At 36.9% G+C, this 19,731-nt stretch overlaps 1 protein-coding gene across 4 annotated transcripts in view; it reads right to left on the reverse strand.

Annotated features, from left to right (window-relative positions):
- Positions 1-19,731, reverse strand: part of C3H8orf34 (chromosome 3 C8orf34 homolog) — a 163,278-nt gene that overhangs the window by 98,921 nt on the left and 44,626 nt on the right. For all 4 annotated transcript variants that reach the window (XM_048938928.1, XM_048938926.1, XM_048938924.1 and 1 more), the window contains 2 exons: positions 7,210-7,238; positions 111-280 (listed from right to left, as the gene is read on the reverse strand). In XM_048938928.1, coding sequence (XP_048794885.1) covers positions 111-280; positions 7,210-7,238 — 199 coding nt within the window. The remainder of the gene's footprint in view (positions 1-110; positions 281-7,209; positions 7,239-19,731) is intronic.

A 19,731-nucleotide genomic window follows, 5' to 3' on the forward strand; every position in this document is an offset into this window, starting at 1 on the left:
CCACTGTATGGGAATTTAAAAATCCTTTGTTTCACCCACAGAAGCAGTGCATCACAAAGAAAGCTCTCCTTAAAAAATCATCAGTTTTCTAGAGAGAATGAAAATCCTACCTTCCACCAGGACTGCTGCTGTCTTCACTGTCCCACTGCTCATTTTTATTTCTTGGAATTGGTGGCTGCAGCATCTCAGCAGCCAGGGGATCAGCATCATTCTCTTCACGACCAATCCATTCTCCAATCACACGAGGTCTGAGAAGGGGGGTATTAAAACCTGTTGTCTCCTAAAGAGAAATAAAAACAAGAAAATCAAAGCACCGTACTACTTGTTCTCAACTACAAATGAAATAGATCTGAAAATAAGACAATAAAATTATTGAAGAAAGTAAAGAAAAATTATACAATATGTTAAAATGTCAGAGGTCTTAGTAGCACCCAGAAAAAGTCACAGACTAATGAAAAGACATTTTGCATTAATAAAATTCCAAGAAAGATTTCCCCACCCTGGTGTCTCAAATCTCTTCTTGCTTCTCAATATCAACTGTACAAAGCTGGAACTTATCATTTTTCATGAAAAATTATTTTGTTAAATAAATATGCAACACTTGGAATCCATTCGGTGTCAGGCTAAGCAACACATGAGGTCACTCGCATAATGAACATCACCACCACCAAAAGACTGTTGTAGATTAATAGTATCTCTCCTATTTGCATTATGAATTAATGCAAGACTAATAAATACATCTGCGCTTGGCATTTTAAAAATAACTCTGCTGGGATTTACATAATGTATCCTTCATTTCCAAAAATGGTATTAACATTTTAATAAAATGCATTTCTGAAACTTGCACTCATATTTTTAACAGCTTACTGGAAGAAGATAGCTGAAGAGGATTACAAGAAGGATGCAAAATAACCAGAATATTCAACACAGTAGTGGTGATTTGCATTGTTAGATTAGGAATTTAGGTTAAGGAAACAAAATGCACCTAGAAATTGTAAGGAAAGCCTGCTGCAAAGAAGTGAGAGTTTTATCAGTGTTACGAGGAAGGATGTAGGGAAAGGGTCATATACTACAGTGCAATCAAACTACAGAAAAAGCATAGATACAAGAAGTAGACACAGAAACAATGGATCAAGAATATTCATTTTGCTTTAGTAAAACCTTTCTCAGGAAAACAAAGACATTTCAAATACAGTTTTTCATATGAACAGAGATATGGTATTCCTACCCTTTAAGAGAAAAATTTAGGGAAACAAACCCTTCTGGATCTAAATGTCTCAACAAATGTCCTTTCATAAAACAACAATTTCTAAACAAGGAGCTTTTAGAACAACTACAATACAGTGATTACTTAGCCAAGCAATCACATTTTCCTACCTTCCTGAAAACAATTTTGAAGTTCCTTTCTAATTGGTACAGATATGGTAAAAGTCCAGCAAATAGAGGTCTACTTAAACAAAGAAAAAAATAAAACCTACGTGCAAGCTGCTCCCATATGAACGTATTTCTAAAACCTTGGCTAGAAGCTAGAATTTGCTCAGCCAAATTCCAAGAGCTTCCATCTGAATGAGCCAAATACAAAATAGGCCCCGGAATTAGATTCATCCACCCTTGTTATTCTGTTTTCTCCAGTATGCCTATGAGCTGCATTATCCCACTCCAGTCTATACATACACGCATCCAGACAACTAAATTCACTTTTCACACAATGTCTGCTTTCTGCAAGGTATGGCCACTGAAAATTAAATGCAGCCAACACAAAGGAGAGAAATCTGAGGAAAACACCATGAGTGCAAAAGTTTTGGAATATCTAAATACTGGTTATTTTCTTTTATGTGCTTAAAAATATATGCTTTATGTATCTGTCTACTGCTGTGCCACAGTCTTGTAATGCAGCCTCTTGTCACTTGACAGGTGATAGCTACCACAGGTGGCTTATCATTATAAAGCCAATAAGCTAGGAAAAAAGATCATTCCACAGCCCACGATACAAGGCGCACTCATTATTTAAATAAGAATTATTTGGCCCCCACATGAAAATTCTTTCTGTTACTTTAGTCATTTTCTCTCTTCCCCTTCTCCCTGTGTAATTTCCAATAATGAATTGTAAAGGGTTGTTGCTGCCAGTTAAACTTGCAACAGCCAGCAGTGTCAATCTCGCTAAAAGCTGCCAGTTACCTACTTGAAAGAGGAAGTGCACTTCAAAATTTGCCTTTTTTTTCAGTACTGAAGCTTTTTTCAGACACTGCATTACACCAGTCCATGAATAAGTAAAAAACAAATGCCACGTCTGCCCTTATTATGCTGATTTCTTCTCTATGCGTCTCAGGGACTAAACTAGTACTTTCTGCTTAACAGAAATGTAATTTACATTACATAGTCATGCTTTGCCTCCTTTATTACCTTGCTTCCATTTTTGAATATTGTTAATTAGTGCACCACAGTTTCAGTGACCTAATTTATTTTCCTTTTTTCAACTACATAAGCAGTGACAGTGAAAACAGTAAATGAGTATCAGAGACAGCTCTACTGAGAACACAAAAGCATTTATTTGGCAGATTATTTCAAAAGATTTAATCAATTTACTTGAAGTACTCTGTCCTCAGACAAGTTCTTATATCTATATATATATATAGATAGATAGATAGATAGATATTTTAATGATAAACCTTAGAATCTTAACTAATTTTCAATTTATAGTCCTCCATAAATAAATGGAGAGATTGATAGTGACATCAGTGTGGACAGAAGCACAGGTAAATATTTAAATAAATTAACCTAGAGGGTTGTTTTATATTGCAGTCCAGAATATCTACCAATCACCTCTATCAGCTTCTACCCACTTGACAGACTTATACCTCCTTTATGTAGAAACCAGGCGAAGGAGAGGAAAGCTAAAGGACAGCTAAATCTCATCCTCAGATTGACTTGAGATGTGGTTGCAATATGTAGCCCCTATCAGAGAGCATAACAACATTTGTGCATCCACTCATGTAAGCATAGCTTAAAAAACTCTGTATTCTTTATTGCCAAATGGATTTTGAGGAAACCTACACAGTTACAAAGACTTTTGGGTGAGACCAAATTTGTTTTCATGACCTAGTTATGTCCTCTATTTTATTAATTATAACCTGTATTCACTGCATTAATGCTCCACACAAGAAGAAAGTACACCCCACACACAGCACGGAAAAAATGTTTGAATGACCTTGAGAATCAAAATCCAGTATGATTTTTCTAATAAATCATGTTTACTCCTGTCTGATTCTGGATCTCTGACTCATAGGTGACTTCCCACTGTTAAAATTTAAGCCGACTGAACAAAATTGTTTGAAGTCCTAGACAAATCTCACAATTATATAGCAGGCCTCATATAATCTGTGAGAGCTCTGCAACAGGAAGCTCAAGTAAAGCACTAATCCATGGAATACCGGGATTATGTGAAAATCTTATCTCCTATTTAAAAATAAAATATTTTTGGTCTTTGTAGTAATTAAGTAAAAAAAATAACACTTGAAAAACAATTGTAAAGTGTTTAAAGAATCAAAAGCCAGAAGATGAATAAACCTTTCCTTAAACCCTTTTAAATTGCTTTAAAATGTAATTTCAGTCGCTTTCTAACTGGCAAGAGGAAAAGTGCATGAGTCCCTGTTTGGGGCTTGGTCTGGTTCAGAAACACTGCTGCAAGGCGTAGAAGCCCATTGGAAACACACTTCTGCACTGTAACATTCTAGCTATGTTTTACCTCAGTGTACCTTACAATGTACACATACTACAATGCAACACATACTAGAGTTCAGTTTGTGGCTTTCAGGTAAGTAGCATCTTCTAGGAGCTGCAAATTCTACAGAAGACAACCAACAATCACCATGAGTGCCCTTATTCAGCAGCACCACAGTTACAGCCTTCACCTTCCATATGGGAGCTTCAGTAGTCGGGCTAGTCCATGGATGTTCTACATATACATTTGCATGCATCTGAGCTCTCACCTTCCAGGGACATGTCCTCACAGTGAACTCTAATGTTTTTCTCTAGCTTTTATTTTATTTTTTTAAACCAAACTAAAATTCCATAAATTTTACAGAAAGGGTAACATTCTGGCTTCTTTATGTTTACAGGAAATTCTTGACATTTATGAAGAGCTTTGGAAAATTCATGCACAGTTTCTGTTCAGCAGTAAAGAATTTGAATCATATTAACACTGCATGTTAGTCTTAAAATCTGTGAGTCACAAGGCATCCCTTCTCACTTTCTTTCCTTACACACTGTACCCGCAGCATCAGTTGCTGATTTTATATCACTTCCACAGCTTAGAGAATTGGCCTGAATTACCAGGTGGAATGAAACATCAAACTCTGCAAAACTGAAGTAAATGAAATGAAAAATGAGGGAATCTGTACAGAATCACAGAATCACAGGCTTTGGGAAGAACTTCAAGAGGTCACTGAGTCCAACCCCTGCTAAAGAAGGTGCCCTACAAGAGGTTGCACAGGCACAACCTGTAACCTGGTAACAATACAAGAAATCTGGATCAATTGCAGTAGTGTCAAAGATTTTTTTTTTGCAATTATACCTACAAGATACTGAAATTGTATTAGACTTTCAAACCAAAAGCTTCCATTCTGATTGAAAGACTTGCCTTGTCTGTCTTTTTTTTGTACCTCTCTCGGTGTAAAACTCTGAGTATCAAAAGGAGGCAATTATAGTATTAGTTTGACAAGAGTCCATTTAAAAGAAACACCTTTCCAGAAAAGGGCTTGCAATTCAGAGCAAACTGTTTTTCCAGATTCAAATGCTTGAATAACTAAGTTAACTGGATTGCTTAGAGGAAGAATTACATCAGCCCGTGATAACTGTTTGAGTATTCACCTGAGAAAGGTAGCAAACGGTCACTGCAGTCAAAATAAAATTGTTCTTTTAAAAAATACATACTTAAAAGGAAAGAAAAATAAACATACATAAGAAAAAAACAGACCACATTCATGTTGTCTGTTTTCTCCTGGTTCATAACGTATACCACAAATTAAACAGGAGAATTATGGTCTCTGTACTAATTGCCATGGTTGCTTCCAACTGGAAAAAAAGAAAAAAAAAAAAAAAAAAGGCAAACAAAAGCATACAGAAGAATTTATGATGATGTTTAATTTTATACCTCCCGTGACATCTAAGTCATGTCATTTTTATAAAGGACTCCAGTGTGAAGCATGGGACCTAACACATGCACCTGCTTCAAAACCCAGATCTGAGCGTGGTTTGAAAAAATATTCAGTACTGCTGCAAGCTAGATAAGGAGGCTGTAGTACCAGCATGTACTTCTGGGAATTTCAATGAACTTGGCTACATTGTATGCATGTAGCTACCCTATGGTAGAGGGAAAGTGAGTTTAACAACATGAATTTACACTGTTACACTTCATACAGAGGTTCTAGCCACGCTTACCTTCCATACAAGTGTGGTGTTTAAATCCATTAAAAAACTTTAAAAGACAAAACAAGAAAGAATACTCATGTCCACTTATGCTCGTGGAGACAAACAGTACAGATATTCTTTTCCTTTGAACATGGCTGTACAAAGGAAGTATGTTAAGAGTTTAAATATTCTAAATATTTTTATATTTATTTTAAAATATATATTAAAATATTTAATATTTTAATTATTCAAATATTTTTTTATTCCAAGTTGATTCACTTTGCCTGTCCTCATCACATGTGAAATCTGATGCAATACTATCAATTCAGAGTAAAGATCAGGTAATGCATGCTTTTAACTGTATTTAGTATAACATCTAGCTTTATATGAAAACATTTCCTATTTTAAATCATAAACAATAAAGCATTTGGTAATGAGAGGAAAATTAACTGTTCACTCAGATTGCAACAGGAGGAAATTCACTAATGATGCTCTCCACCTCACTTTTCATTAAATTCCTACATTCCAGAACATGTTTTTTGAACAATAATCAATTGCCTTGGAAAAAAAAAAAAAAATTCACACAAAAATTTAGCCTACATATGGAGAAAAGCATGTGATCATAGGCTCTAGCTCAAAATGTCTTCCCCTACCCCAAAACAGCTTTTCACAGGTTTTTTGTTTGGTTGGTTGGTTTCATTTTGTTCCGTTTTGTTTTTAACAAAGCTAAATGAATATCTGTTCTTCACAAGTCCTCTTAATGGTAAGGGTTGTAATGGAAGGGCTTTGCTAATAGTATTTCTCAGCATTTCTGACCACAGGTAAGGAAATGGTATGATGGAAGACTCAGATACAGCAAAACTGTGATCCAGCAAACTGAGATCCCAGCAACAAAAAAAGAGGCCTAAATGATAAATAAAAGTGATGGTTTTGAAATGGCAGCTCCACATGCCTGGGAATTCCTTATGCATTTTTGTTTGTTTGTTAGTTTGTTTAAAAAAAGGGATTGTGCCCTCATCTTACCAAGAGAAAGTAACACATTTTAAAGACTGTCTATTATATCAATGGTCAATCAATTATATCAATATGTCAATCCTGTGTCTTACATACCCTTATCTTATCTCCATGATTGCAGTATTTTTTGACACCAAGAATACAACTCACTAGTCTCAGCACTGCTGTTCAGGGGTGCAAATAGGAAAGTGAAGAGTGCACTGCTTCCTTTTGAACATTTATAAACTAGCAGGAATACTGCTTCAGCGTAGAGTTCATTTCAGCTAACATAAAAACTCATGTTAATGAATTTTTTAATGATGTAATTTATCAAAATGCAACATATGAGGAAGCACTGTATGGTGCGTTCTGTAAGGAAGTGAAGACTGATTTTTAAAGTTTGTGCGTTCCCAATCAGAGTAAAAAACTCTCCTGATTATTTCCTCAAATTACAATATCTAATAGTACAAAAGCTACCCAATGATATAACTTCATGAATAAAAGATATTCAAAATGAAATGTTTCTAGAAGTACGCCATTAAAGTAACTCAACAGACTGCATTAAGCAAAGATGGTACCAAGATCAGAAGCATCACAGCCTCATTAAGAGTGCCTTAAATCTCAGTAGTATAACTGACAGCCCAACCTGAATCAAGTTCTTAATGTATCAAGAAGTACAGTACTTACCCACATAGTTTATACCCAAGCTTCTTCTAAACTCTACAGGAAGATTTAGCTCATATTGCCTACATTTATCATGATCATATGCCTGTTTGTACTGTTCATTAGGCATACAATAAATCTTACCTTATCAAGTTCATCAGAAATAGCAATACCTGAAAAAAAAACACAACAAAACAGATTTCTTTTAAAAAAGAATTTAGAAACATCCTCTCTAGAAATGTATTTTACTACAGTAAATAAAAGGCTCACTCTGGAAAGTTTCCATATTGTTCTCTGAACACATCTGTATCATACAATGTATCATATTTTGTTCCACTAGTGAAACTGTCCAGAAACAAATACACTCCTAACTTTCCCAAGCTGCAATACTACCAAAATGAGTTTTAAAAGCGTTATGGATCCATACAGTAGATGCACTATTAAAGTGACAGTGAGCTTAAGTATACTTCTACACGTTATCTAAAATTAAAACATCAGCTTAATAACTACACATGGACACATTCTCATGCAAACCTCCCCTTGACCAACATGCACAGTACCATAGTGCAATTACAGGGAAAATGAGTGACTTCCCCCTCTTTCACCACAGTTCAATGTAGAAGTATTTTTATGAAAACCAAAGAAACATATAGGGAGTAAAATCTGATTGCAAAATTTCAAAGTACAATGTAAAACAGTGTTTTTTTTTCCAATTCCTCTAAATAAGAACTTACTTGTTTTTGTCCTTTCTGCCAGTGCTTGAGCCTTTCCTATATTTGCTTTCATCATGTCGTAAAACTCCTTTAACTATGTCCAGCCTGTTGCACAATAATGTGCACAGAGAATTACAGACATATCTACATGCCCCAGTCACATCACACTGCGAGATCAACTACTCATATGTTTAATGCCATCACACTGAAAATTCTGTCTCAATGAAAGCAAAGCACTTCCAGGTTCCTAATAGGTTTGGTAAGAGAGATACTGAGCACAGAACTTCCAGTCAAAAAACAAAGAAAAGCATCGCCTGGTGTTCAGAAGAAAGTGGGGAAGTATCCATGCATAAGAAGAATGCATACTTAGAAGTTATTTCCTAATTCATGTAGTATAATCAAGACATCTTCTAAGGACTGCAATGAGTGATATACCAAAATACGTAATTTCACCTGAACAGAGAACTATTCTTTCTAAAATCATGCTAAAAACAGAAGCAGTAAAAGCCTTTTTCCATAATGTTTTCATTTCTCACTATTCGGTAAACCTTAATTACATTTTTTTTAATATTGTACATTTAATCATTAACTCTATGTGGCTAATCCCTAATTTAGATTGCTTCTTCATGTATATTTATATTTGTAAAGCAATTAGAATTTTAAGACTTGATCGATCCATAAGAAATAAGCAAAGAGCTAACAAAATATTTTCAGTCATTCAACAGCAGCAAGGTAAATTATACCGAACAGTATCCATTTGTCTAACACTTCTACTTCTCACAGCTATTAACATATTTTAATAGCTTAAGACTGTTATTCACTCCAGGCACTACACAAAGGTCCATAAAGTAAAAGCAGCAGGTTGCACCAATGTGCAAGAGGACTTCGATGTGTTATGAAATCTCATTTCTTCAATCCCCAAAGTTGCTGGGCATTTATTGGAGAGCAGATAAATGGAAGCAGTAAAAAATGCAATTTAAAGTTCTCTTTATATCTGCCCTGAAGCCCTGATTTCCAAAAACCAGCTCTCCATCACATTTGGTTTATTTTGCACAACCAAGGTCAAACCACTTTACAACCACAAATGATCTCTTCAAACAGACAAATTATCTTTTCTCAGCAAGTTCCTGTATTTTTAAGAAAGTTCATTTTGTTTTGATACAGGTTTATTTCTTCAGATTAGAGGTTGGTCCCCTTTCCATGTGCTTTCACAGAGGATGCTCTGTGAAAAGCAGACTTCTATGTTAAGACCTGGGAGCTAAGCCAGGAGTCAGAAAATAAGCAGATCATAGAACATAGAATGGCTGTTAGAATTTAAAGAATGAATAAAATAAGAGCAATTTTTCACTGCGTTGGTTCAATGATTAAGAATATTTATTTTCAAGTACGGAAAAAGAAACTACAAAAGGTAATCTTGTCATTTGCAAGTCTGTCACAGAAAATGCTAAATGCTTTCACTATTGAAATGCTTACGTTGGTAATTGAAGATCAATACTGAAAATACAAAATGGTAAATGGGAGAAACCGTGTACAATGGTGCACTTCACCCAAGAAGATTTACTAACTCATCTCACTGTAACAATCAGACAAATAAAATTGAAAAAAAAAAAAATCAAGATTTTGAAGGAGTGCTCTTATCGCAATCTGTTTTTGTGAAGTTCCACCGTTTTCCCAAAATTTACTCTGAATTCAGAACAGAGAGTAAGATCAGTAATTCAACTTATCAGAATACCTTGTGATTCCCTCCTGCCAAACTGCAAACAGTAGCTTGATATCAAATTAACTATATTTCTTAGATAAGCAAGTAGATGTATAGCAGTATCTGAGGACACCTTACTAAAACAAGATTTAAAGATTAGAAAACTTATATTTGCAATCACAGAACCAAGCCTGAAAATCTTCTCATCTCTCTCTCTATAATGTGGAATCAAGAGGAAAGAAAGTGGATTTGAAGAAAAAAGTCCATAAAGAGATTGTTATGGTAATCTCAGTATAGTGATTCTTCTGGAGGTGGGAGATTTACCATACTGTCACTCATGAAGATCTTTAAGTTATGGCTTAAGGCCCATAAAAAACAGCCTGATAGTCAAGATGGCAGTGATGAAGTCACTGAAAGAAGTCACTGAAAGAAGCCTAGGGGCAATCAAAAGGGACTTCAGAAGGCTGGACTGTTAACGAACAGTGCAGGAGCTTAGGGAGTGTTTTCCTCTATCCCTTCAGTGGCAGAAAGGGATACTGAGAGGCCCAGGAAAACTCATCTGATAAATACATGGCTAGGAGGTTGGTACCATCACAGGAATTTTGGCATTTTCAACCACAGGGCGGTTGTGAGAAGCTTGAACAATTTTTGGCTCAAAACTTGTTCAGTAGCACCCATCTGAGACATAATCTGCTTGGCAAGCTTTTGTAGTTAATGGTTACCATGATCACAGTAGTAAGAGAAACACATGCGGCTAGGCAGCCAGGAGAAACCATTTTTGGTTGTTGCATCTTTTTGGGCATCCAGGCTGACTTATGGGGGTTGTCTCAGAGGAGTGGACCACATACATTCAATGGGCACACACAGCAGCTCAGCATGTGACAATTCTCTGATCAACTGCCCATCACCCAACAGGAGGAGCACATACAATGAACATGCTGTTGCCCCTGACAACTGAAGCAAGCAATGTCGTTGCTCCTGACGAACCAAACAGAAGTGCCCCTGACAACCAACTTGCTGGCACTGGAAACCAAAATGACAATATGAGGATAAAAACCCAAAATGTTCGAAGATAGAATGGGTACCCCTTCCACGAATTGTAGCCATGCAGGTAAATGAGAAGTCACTGACCGACCTGCAGCTCCCTGCAAATCAACAAGATGTCACTGGATCCCTAGTGGTGACTATCCTCACTTTATAAAACCATTATCAGGATAAGAAAGGCTTCTATAGGTACATCAATTGGAAAAGTAAAGTTCAGGAGGGCGTACCCTTCCTAGTGAGCAATATAGGCAGGCTGGTAACAAGAGACAAGGAGAAGGCTGAGATACTCAACTTTTTTACCTGAGTCTTCACTAGCAACTGCCCTTGCAACACACAGCCTTCAAGCAGATGGTTCAGAAAGTGGGAACTGGAGAATAAGCTCCTCTTGATTAAGTGAAGATCAGGTTCACAACCACCTGAGAAACCTGAACATTCATAAGTCTATGGGTCACGATGAGATGTATCTCAAAGACCTGAGGGAATTTGGCTGAAGCCAACTGGTAGTTGCCACACAACTCTTGATTATATTCAAAAAGTCATGGTGGTCAGGTGAAGTTCCTGGTGACTAAAAAAAGACAACACAGCACTCAAATGAGTATAAAATATGACACAGGAAACTACCAACCTGTCAGTCTCACCCCTGTGCTGGGGAAGATCATGGAATAGAACCTCCCAGAAGCTTTGCCAAGATATATGGAAGACAGGGAGGTGATATGAGATAACTAGCATGGCTTCACCAAGAGCAGGTCCTGCCTGACAAATCTTGTTGCTTCTTATGATGGCATAATTTCATCAGTGGACAAAGCAAGAGCTACCAATGTCATCTATGCGGAATTCAGTAAGGCCTTAGACACAGTTCCCCGCAACAGCCTTCTCCCCACATTGAAAAGATACAAATTTGATAGGTGACTGTCTAATGGATGAGGAACTGGTTATGAGATCATACCCACAGAATAGTGGTCAGTGGCTAAACGTCTGGATGGAGATCAGTGACAAGTAGTGTCTCTCAGAAGTCAGTACTGGGACAAATGCTCTTTAACATCTTCATCAATGTATTGACTGTGCAATCGAGTGCATCCTCAGCAGATGACACCAAGTTGTGTGCGGTCAACACGCCTGAAGTATCCAGAGAGCCACCCAAAGAGACCTACACAGGCTCTACTGGGCCCAGGTGAATCTCATGAGGTTCAACAAAACCAAGTGCAAGGTCTTCCACCTGGGTCATAGTAACTTTCACTATCGGTACAAGCTGAAGGATGTAAGGATAGAGCACAGTACGTGGGGTATTGGCAAGCTGGATGTGAGCAAGCAATGTGCCCTTGCGGCCCAGGAAGACAACCATGCCCTGGGCTACATCAAAACAAGCACAGTCAGCAGATCAAGGACGATGATCCTGCCCCTCTGTGCTAGTGAGACCTCACCTGAAGTACTGTGTCCGCATGCGGAGTCCTCAGTACAGGAGAAATATGGACCTGCTAGAATACGTCCAGAAGAGGGACACAAAAATGATCCAAAGGATGGAACATCTTCCCTACAAGGATAGGCTGAAAGAGCTTGGACTGTTCAGCCTGCAGAAGAGAAGGCTCTAGGGAGACCTAAGAGCTGCCTACCTAAATGGGGGCTATGAAAAGGAGGGGGACAGATTCTTCAGCAGGGTCTGCTGTGATATGACAAGGGGAAATGCTTTCAAAGTAAAGAAAGACAGATTTATACTGGAATAATAGACTGGATAAGGAAGTTTTTATTATTTTGTTTTTACAATAATGGTGGTGAGACACTGGAATGGAACAAGTTGGCCGGAGAGGTGGTGGATGTCCTGTCCTTGGAGACACTCAAGAACAGTCTGGACAGGGCAGTAAGGAACCTGATCATGCTGTACGTGTCCCTGTTCACTGCAGGGAAGTCGGGCAAATGGCCTTTAAAGGTCCCTTCCCACTCAAATGATTCAATGATTCTAACATTAACAAACATTAGCTACTGATAATACAACTCCACCAGCAGAAAGCCATAAAAAGGTGCTCACTTCATCCCACAACACTACTGCGCTAAGTTTGCCCACTACTATCAATTCTCTTCTTCAGCTGCCAAACAAAAATGCATTGCTGAAAATGAGAGGAGGAGGCACTGGCACTCTGTGTGCACTAAGACAACACTAAGACAAAGGTGATTTTCCAAGTGTAGGTCAGTAATATGTTCTCTGGTTTTCAAGAAGTAGTTCTTCAAGTAAAAAACTCAGAAGACTGTAGAAAAGAATGTAATGTGATGAAATAGAATCAATCCCATTGCATATCCCACCACAACACTGAAAAAAAAAAAGTAAACAACTTAGAGAGTACTGAAAATGCAACTAGAGAAACTGAAATCCGTAATTATTATACAGGGATAATCAGGATTTTCATCATTCTCTTTACACTTAGCATACTTGTGGTTTTTTGATACTGTCAACTACATTGTTTTCAAGCAGTACAGTGACAACTTAAAAAAAGCACTAATTCCTACAAAGTAATGGTAAAAACGTTATCTCTGATTCCTATAACTGCTAATATCTTGTTTTTCAAATAAATCTATTTTCATTTGATTTTGTATATCTGATAGCAAATAATTGGTTTTGCTCTCTGTACCTTGTTATAGTTATTTCTGAAGTTTCTACATACCTTTCATACAACAGCAGAAAGGAAAGAAAATTGCTTTTTATATATTCTAAATAGGAAAATATTGTAAAGAAACTGAAAGTAGAGAAAATAGAGAAAGTGCACTTTTTCTCAGAGCAGCTCTTTCTCAATGACAACATTTGCTACAGTTTTATATCATAATATGACTGACAGCAACACAGTAATCCTACTATTCTATTTGGAAAAAAAAATAAAAAAGAAACACTGTTACGACACAGTGGTGACACACTGGAACAGGTTGCCCAAGGAGATTGTGGATGCCCCATCCCTGCAGGCATTCAAGGCCAGGCTGGATGTGGCTCTGGGAAGCCTGGTCTGGTGGTTGGCGACCCTGCACACAGCAGGGAGGTTGAAACAGGATGATCATTGTGGTCCTTTTCAACCCAGGCCATTTTACAGTTCTATGATTCTATGATTCTGACTAAAGGGATGAGAGCTTTTGTTTGCCACCATCAGCTAAGGTTTACAAGCAAGGTTTACTGTGGGAATTTAGATAGCTCTCTAACTACCAATTTGATGTTTTTAAAAATCTTCCCTCTGGCAATTAATTAAGGTTGTTGAATGTTGATCAGGCATCACAAGTACACAGCCCACTCAGCTGTCCAGTGAATTACACAGACAGATTCAGGGCACTTGCTTCTACTTTTAAATGTAATGACTCTCCGTGCCATCAGGGTGCTGAAACAACAAAGTAATTGGTCTGAACACGCTTTCACAGTTCTTCAGAAACTCTCCACAGACACAACTACTGCCATCTCTGATCTGCAGCAAATCCAGACTGGAGTTGTTTGCGCTGGTAAAACCAGTCTCAGCTGAAACACTTATTCTGTCAACAGCTTAGCTTTTGAAGAAAATTGGAAGAACAAAGAACCTTCTAATTGAAAGAAAGTTCTGGCACGCTAGGATTAAATGAAATACATACACAAGCCAATACAACATAATGATGCAATTTTATACTTATCTTAATTACTGTTATCACAGCTGCATTAAATGCAGATTCCCCCAAAGCATATCATACTTAACTAGGCTTACATCTTATGGCTTCCATGTATATAAAATATTAAACTGTTTGTCACTTCTAAAAAAAAAAAAAAAAAAAAAAAGCAGAGATTTTTTAATTACCTGTATATATACAAAACTTTTTTTGTCCCTTACACAGTCATCTTAGATTTCTGTTGCCTATCATCCATCCCTATGGATATTTTGCAAAAGTTAAATAGTAAGAAATGAGAAATGGAAATGACCATCTAAGCATTATAGCACCTCCTTTGATGAAAAAGCCACCTCCCAAAATGTATCTACACCATGCTAAAATGAAATTAAATCTTGCTTTTTGGTCTATAAAGGTTATCAGTAAAGAACTTTGGCTTATGACATTCTGCTTAATTTCTAGTTTATCAGGAAATTAACTTCCTATCAAAATAAAAAACAACACACTGCGAAAAATTCACTGAATTTTAAAAATGCCTCTCTCTTTCATATGCAGTTCTCAGTAGAACAGTTTCATTTGCTGCTGGTCTCATACACCAAATACAATTAATGCAGTACAAAACACTTCTCCGCTCTGTAGTATTCTTCTGTGGAAAGTGATTTTAAGATTTTGATGCTCAAAATTCAACAACAAACAAATTCATTTTCAAAACAGCACACACTATACGAGTTTGGGTCTTGTTGAAATGGCAAGACCTGAATTACCTGACTGCTGCATTATTCCTGAGGATTTTTATGCTTGCTTAAAAACTTCCAATATCTTCACAGTCTATACATAACTGAATTCTAGAATAGGTATTCTGATGAGAAAAAATAAGGTGTGAAACTTCAGAGACCTCTAACAGTTTTACTTTTGTGCTCCTTAAATAATTGCAGGAAGAATTAACACAAAATAAAAATGAGTTGAATTTAAATATATATATATGCATATATATATTTTTTTCCAAATGCACAACATGCATCTCACCAGTCTAGTGTGTTTTAAGTCACAAGAAAAAAAAAGCTACTACTTAAATATATGCCATACTACTATTATTCAGCCGAATGGGAATTGCAAACAGATAATGCATTTTCCTAAACATCCAGAAGATGGCCACAGAGATCCCAACAGCCAGTTTTCCCACATACCATTCAAAGCATTCTGGTTAATCTGGTTTTCACATACAGTGTTTAGAACTTATATCCACCCAAGGCAACTGTGACTTAACTCGACAAAATTCATTCTTAGGATTGGTTTAGGCCAGGGAACTTGTGGATGGCTGGCCTGCCAAACTCCTAGTGTGTCACAGGTTCTGTAACAAATACCAGGAGAGAAACAGCATTATTATTCTACCATTATTTTACCGTATTCTTCTACCATATTTCTGCTTTGAGTATGAAAACAGAAATAACTTGGCATAAATATATCAACTGTCCAGTAGTAAACTGCCACACGGCATTCTCTCACTGTAAATGAGAGGAAGCATGTTTTCCTACCAGTGGACAAGGCTATGTCAGATGTATTTGCATTTCTCACAGCAAAACCACATGCACAGGATGGTTGCCATACTGCTGTTGGCAAAATGGTAAATTACTGCCTGCATGCATCATGTAGTAAACATGAGGTAGATGGAGATTGCCTATTTCACATCAAATCTGGATTACAAGTGATAGAAAATGGCTGTTCCAGTTACAGCTAAAAAAATGTTTCCCCTGATTTCAAGAGTACATACACAGGAACCAAACCAGTTCAATCATTTCTGTGCTGGAACACTGTAACAGATTTGTCATTGACTGGCATAATAAACATTCTGATGTTATTTATTTACAGCCAGTCATTTTACAGCTTTCCAAATAAGCCCTATTTTCTCCAGTAATAATTCAGTGCTTTTTGTTGCCAGTGAGGCCATACATCCCTATATTATTAAACAACTATACATAAAGTTTTTGTAGGGGAATCCATCTTGAGTTGGGTAATATTCCTCCCAACATTTATCCATGCAAGGAAAAGTAAAACAGTGTAATCTACAAGGCACCACATGCCAGCAAAGCAGCACAATTTACATCAGTACAGTCACTATATCTAAGAAACTAAGAAATTGATTTGAACTCTTCTCCCAGTGGTGACTTTAAAAAAAAGAAGTAATAAAGTAATAATTAAATTCCCAGAATAAGAATTTGTGCTTTTGACTTGCAGTAATTTGATATACAAACTTCTGAGTAGATCCAATGGTTCCACGTTTAGGTGAGCAATGAATTAGAGAATGAAATGAAATGAAAGAGATACAAAATGCAAATAAAGCACCAAATACTGAGTCCCAGACACTTTCCTAGGTTAAGCTCATCTCAGAAAAAAAAAATCAGCGCTGAATAACTTTTCACAACTCTCAGTTTTAAAGAAAGGTGTACACTACAGTAGCTTAGTTAAGGTGTGTAGCCTGTCACTAGCAGTCACTAGTTAAGGATAACAGGATGAGGAATGGTTTGAAACTAAAAGAGAGGAGATTTAGATAAGGTATTAGGACAATATTTTTTACTCCGAGTGATGAGGCACTGATACAGGCTACTCGGAGAAGCTGTGGATGCTTCATTCCTGGAGTCATTTCGGGCCAGGTTGGATGGGGCCCTGGGCAACCTGATCTGGTGGGTGGCAGCCCTGCCCATGGCAGGGGAGTTGGAACTAATTGATCTTCAGGGTCCCTTCCAACCCAAGCCACTCCATGATATATTCTATCATAAAGTCATAGTCCACCTTCCTGCTACTCTCTGAATGAATGACAGCTATCTTTTTCTAAGGATTGGAAAGTACCACACATAAGACTGAAGTCACACAAAGCCCAGTTCTCCAGGAAATTTTTAGCAAGTCAAATACTGCTCCAGAAAAGGACACTATAACTCAAAAAGAGACTAGTTCTGAAATTTCAAGAATGCTGGAACAGAATGGCACATACCTTAATAACAGTAATTTAAAATGTAACATCTATAGGAAAAAAATATAACTGAAATCACTAGGATCTCCCTGCCATATAAACCACATTTTATAATTGAGCTGCAATAACTATGTTCACATTCTTCCTGTTTCAATCTCAGACAATATCATTATTTAGTGCTATTACTCATAAATCACACTAAAAGCAAATGGATTTTATAAGCAAAAGTAGTACTGGATAACAGCTGCAGTACTGAGATAAAATTATCTTCCTTAAAAGTTTGATTGAGCTTATCTAAAAATGTCGATCTCACAATAAATCACAAACACTGATCTCACACAAAAATAACAGTTTTAAAGTTCAGTCTGAATAGAAGGAGAAAATCTCTACAGAATACTGATGACTAGTTTGGTGGTTCAACTACAGGAACACATTTAGGACTACATGCACTTATCACATGTAAGTCATTGTTAACAGACTGCAGCGTATTTAGTGTGTATGACTAAAAAAAAAATGTTAAAGTATTATGTCCTAAAACAATGCCACCTGAAAGAGGTGATTGATAAAAGTCAAGTTACATGTCATGCAAGTTGTATTTATGGTTCAATCAGCATCAGAAATACCTGGTTTCAATAAGAAAATTTAGAGGTCTTCGATAGATGTTAGCAGCATTCCATTCAAGTAAATTTTCTATAACCAATCTGTACATCATTAACGAACTTCTATAGTGTAGAAGTGAACTAGTGAGAACCCATTTTAATGTGTTTCAGAGACTGCTAAATACACGGAAGTAGTTCATGGTGTATATCTATCATCTCACATCCCACATACAGGTTCATCCAGAAACAGAATGTATTTTGGTATTTTTTTTTAACAATATTCTAATCATTTTTTTAAAACTAGTTGTACCTTTATTGTTACGATTTTGATTCTTGCTGCTTATCCTTACACATTTCTCCTTCTAAGGCTATTATGGACATAAACAGCAACTAATTCTGGTATTATGAGAAGTATCAGCTGGAGGTACGCTCGAGGGATTCAGAGCTCTTTCATTCTTAAAGATACTCAAAAGGCCTCTGGACATGCTCCTGGTAAACTGGTGCTAAGCATGCCTGCTTGAGCAGGGGGCTGGATCAATAACGTCCAGAGGTCTCTTCCAATCTCAACCAGTCTGCAATTCTATGATTCCTCATGGTACCCTTACAACAATATTTCCTACTGGACTGCAGTTGGCTTTCTGATTTACTGATTGTTTATTAACTGATTATTCCCCCTCTAAATTAAGAGATAAAGAATACTATTTTTTTTTTCTGTTGGTTATAGCTAAACATCATTATTTCTGGGATTCCCTCAAGCAGAATTAGATGGGTTCCCAAATAGCTTTGGTTAATGTTAACTTACTACCCTTTTTCTGACCTTAGAATGTCTGTCAAGTTCAAAGCAAGATAAATTTGCTTCTTGCCCTCTAATTTCTAGTATACACGTGGACTCAGCAAGAATCCATACATTAATAAAACGTTGGTTAACTCTGATAAATGCCTATTTGCAACTGTGAAAACATATCCTATCTCAAAGTAGAATACATTAAGCATCATCAAATGCTGTTACTATGTGCAAACTAAAATGTACAATATGTACACATTTTCATTATGTACTCCAATTGCTCATACAAAAGATGTAAAGGTGTTCACAAAGCAGTCAGACACATCTACTTCGAAGCAAGCTCTTACTGATTTAATCCTTATTTTCTTCCAGTTATAACACACAATTCACTGTTTTCCATCTTTGTTTATGTACCTTTCTAACCTTGGAAGACTAAGGATTAAGACAGGTCTATTTATGAGCAAGAGCCTTAGCTATGCAGGAGATTTTAACTCTATTTAAAAGGAAAAAAGGCCAGAAATGGAAGAGCATATATCTTATAAAACTTCTTCTTAATGATCTGCAGAGGAAGAAGGAGAGTTACAGTGAAGACTGATCTCTTGATTAAAGAAAATGAAATATGCATAAGGGAAATGCAGTATATACCTGTATGCCGTTTCATTAACCAAAGACTCTCCTAAATAATTAACTTGATAGTTCAAAACACACCCCCATAACACACAGGTCATTGGAGAAGCAAGCAAAACCCAGATTTTCCAAATGGGTTGATGCTGGGAGGAAGAGATTAAAAGTGGAAGATTGGCAAGGAAGAGGGGAGAGGTGATGAGGACAGAAGTCCCGCAAGGAGGACTGTAAATATGTTCAAGCGATTTTGCAGCTAGGAATATGCAAAATCTGTAGAGTAGCACTGTGGAAAAATACATATATTATAGCTGCTGCTGTTTGTCCTCCGTGTGTTTCACAAGTATAACATCTCTGTATAGATAATGTAGGTGTTTGGTAGAGTTGGAAGTACTCCACCAGGCACACTTGAGCTACCTGCTTGGTAAAGAGAAGATTAAAACAGTGAAGATTGCAGCGTGGTGATAAACCCTTGATAAACAGGCATACACTGCAGGCCAGGTATCCTTTTGCATGGATCAAGATTAAAACTGCCTGTGTTTCTCCCGCAAGTCTGCCTCTGCCCAAGTATTGCTTGGGGATACCCTCAGTTAGAGAAAGAACAAAAATAAATTTACTCTGCACTTCAGCCATGG

Source organism: Lagopus muta, chromosome 3 (genome assembly GCF_023343835.1).
Source record: "Lagopus muta isolate bLagMut1 chromosome 3, bLagMut1 primary, whole genome shotgun sequence".
NCBI lineage: Eukaryota > Metazoa > Chordata > Aves > Galliformes > Phasianidae > Lagopus > Lagopus muta.